Source organism: Pangasianodon hypophthalmus, chromosome 10 (genome assembly GCF_027358585.1).
Source record: "Pangasianodon hypophthalmus isolate fPanHyp1 chromosome 10, fPanHyp1.pri, whole genome shotgun sequence".
In the NCBI taxonomy this organism is placed as follows: Eukaryota; Metazoa; Chordata; class Actinopteri; order Siluriformes; family Pangasiidae; genus Pangasianodon; species Pangasianodon hypophthalmus.
The window spans coordinates 1,076,458-1,078,957 of NC_069719.1; the positions used below are offsets into that span (position 1 = coordinate 1,076,458).

General features: G+C 37.8%; 1 protein-coding gene across 3 annotated transcripts in view; it reads left to right on the forward strand.

Annotated features, from left to right (window-relative positions):
• ltbp1 (latent transforming growth factor beta binding protein 1) overlaps positions 1 to 2,500 on the forward strand; it is a 97,521-nt gene that overhangs the window by 79,042 nt on the left and 15,979 nt on the right. For all 3 annotated transcript variants that reach the window (XM_053237408.1, XM_053237407.1, XM_053237409.1), the window contains 2 exons: positions 286 to 411; positions 508 to 648. In XM_053237408.1, coding sequence (XP_053093383.1) covers positions 286 to 411; positions 508 to 648 — 267 coding nt within the window. The remainder of the gene's footprint in view (positions 1 to 285; positions 412 to 507; positions 649 to 2,500) is intronic.

Below are 2,500 nucleotides of genomic sequence, written 5' to 3' on the forward strand. Positions count from 1 at the left end.
TCTCTCTCTCTCTGTATCTCTGTGTGTGTGTCTCTCTCTCTCTGTATCTCTGTGTGTGTGTGTCTCTCTCTCTCTGTATCTCTGTGTCTCTCTCTCTCTCTCTCTCTCTGTATCTCTGTGTCTCTCTCTGTCTCCCTCTCTCTCTCTCTTTCTCTCTCTGTGTTTCTCTCTATCTCTCTCTCTCTCTCTTTCTCTGTCTCTTTCTCTGTCTCTCTCTCTGTCTCTCTGTGTGTCTCTCTCTGCATCACTGTATCTCTCTCTCACACTCTCTCTCTCTTTCTGTAGATGTGGATGAGTGCGCTCTGAACAGGAGTGTGTGTCGGCACGGTGTGTGTCAGAACACTGTGGGATCGTTTGTCTGTCAGTGTGATCCAGGATACGAGGACAAACACAACGGCCAAGGCTGTGAGGGTGAGAACAACAACAACAACAACAACAACAACAACAGCAATAATAATAATAATAATAATAATAATGCATTCACACTAAAGTTTCTTTCCTCTGTAGACATGAACGAGTGTGAGCTCCTGAGCGACGTGTGCGGTGAGGCGGTGTGTGAGAACATACCAGGTTCTTTCGTGTGTGTGTGTCCTGAAGAGGGCTTCGAGTTCAACCAGATGACGGCTAAGTGTTTACCTGCACCTAAAGGTAACCGAGAGTTTTAAACAAGAACACATTTGCTTACAAATAACGAAAGAAAACGAAATGAAAATGATTTTATTTAGCATGAAATTATTGTCTGCTGAAAGTTACTGTTAGCTACCGATTACAGAGCGATATATTACTAGTTTCCATTTAGAGCTTGGATTATCTCGGGACTTTAAGAAAAGAAACTCATGAAGCTGGGTGAGAAGATGCCGAAAGTGTGCAAAGCTTCATCAAGAATAATGTTAAGAATTTAAAATATAAAATAATTGAGTTTAGTTTAACACTTTTTTTTGGTTACTTCATAAATCCATGTGTTATTTCACAGTGTTAGTGTTTTCATTATTATTCTAAAATAGTTGAAAACATCAATTCTTCTTTTAGGGGTGCACAAACTTTTGATTGGTAGTGAACAGTCCATTCAGTACATCTCAAAACCTTGAAATATTTTATAATTTTGTGGTGTAATAAAATTCTTTGTTGATTATGAGTGTCCTCGCGTCTGGGTGGAGGTTTACGGCTTTAATCGTTTATTCTCTGTGTAATTTTATACTCAGCAGCTCAGAGGTAAAGAAACTTTGTTCTGTTTTAATTCAGTTTGGTTTCATAGCGACGTCCTCACGCTGCTTTTGGCTCCGTTATAATCCCATTTAAAGGAACAGAAAACGGTTAAAGTGTCAGGACGTTACGTTCCCATCGTGGTGCTGCTGCTCATCGACTCCGCCGAGAGAAACGCGCTGGATAAACGAGTGCAGGATGAAATGCGACACTGCAGGGATGCGATGTGCTGATCTTCAGAGGAACTTCCTCAGACACGTCAGGACCAAAAGCGTAAATCGCATAAAATAAAACACGTTCATACACGAGATTCTGGAGCGTTAACGTTACCGTAGCTCGATATTAACCAGCGTTTCATGTTTTACTGTGTCACTTACACCATTCTGCACTCTGATTGGTCAGAAGGTGTTGATTCATTTTCCATCACAGCAGCTCTGACAGTAGCGCAGGTTTATATTTTTTGTGCTCGTTCTAATACGTTATCGTTTCCGTAGTAACACCTCGTCCACTTGTGAATTTGAAAATAAAGTGAATATAAAAAGGACATTCCAGCTTTTCTTTCTGTCGTTTTTTTTTTTAAACATATTCTATGTGGGAAGCAAAGAGAACAAACAAACAGAACTGAGATGAGATCTTGTGGGAAGTCGGCCATCGCGGTGATTATATAAGCTTTAATTGCTTTAAACGCCTGGTGTAAAGGAATGTTAACTTCTCCCATGTGTGTGTGTGTGTGTGTGTGTGTGTGTGTGAAACAGGAAAGGTTCACCTGTGGAACTGTGATGGAGTAAAATGTGGATAAAAATGTGTGTGTAGGGAAAATCTAACAAGTGTGAAGTGTGTGTTTAAAACCAGGAGACGTCAGGAATGATGAACTGATAAAAGAGAAAAAGAAAAGAAGAATAGAGTCTATGTTTAACTATTAAAGCTTCAGTTTTTGATTTTTAATAATAGTGACTGCAATAATTTTTTAAATTTTATATCACACTTTAAGACAATATCATAAAGTTTTACTCTAAAATAAGATGAACTTGAGTTTACAGGATTCGCTGCTTAGAGAAGACGACGTGTGACGAGTGCTTCTTCAAATTTATCCAAAAATATGATGCTAAACATGTAAGATTTAAATAAATAACAGATGATAATTGTTTCTTTCCGAATTAATCTTTTAATCTTTTTTAAACTTTATCTCTGTGTTTATTTTATTTTTTAATGAATAAGATTAAACGCTTTTCTATACGAATATTATTTTCTTTAATTCACAAAAACGTCAGAAACAATCTTTTTTGACTTCCTGTCA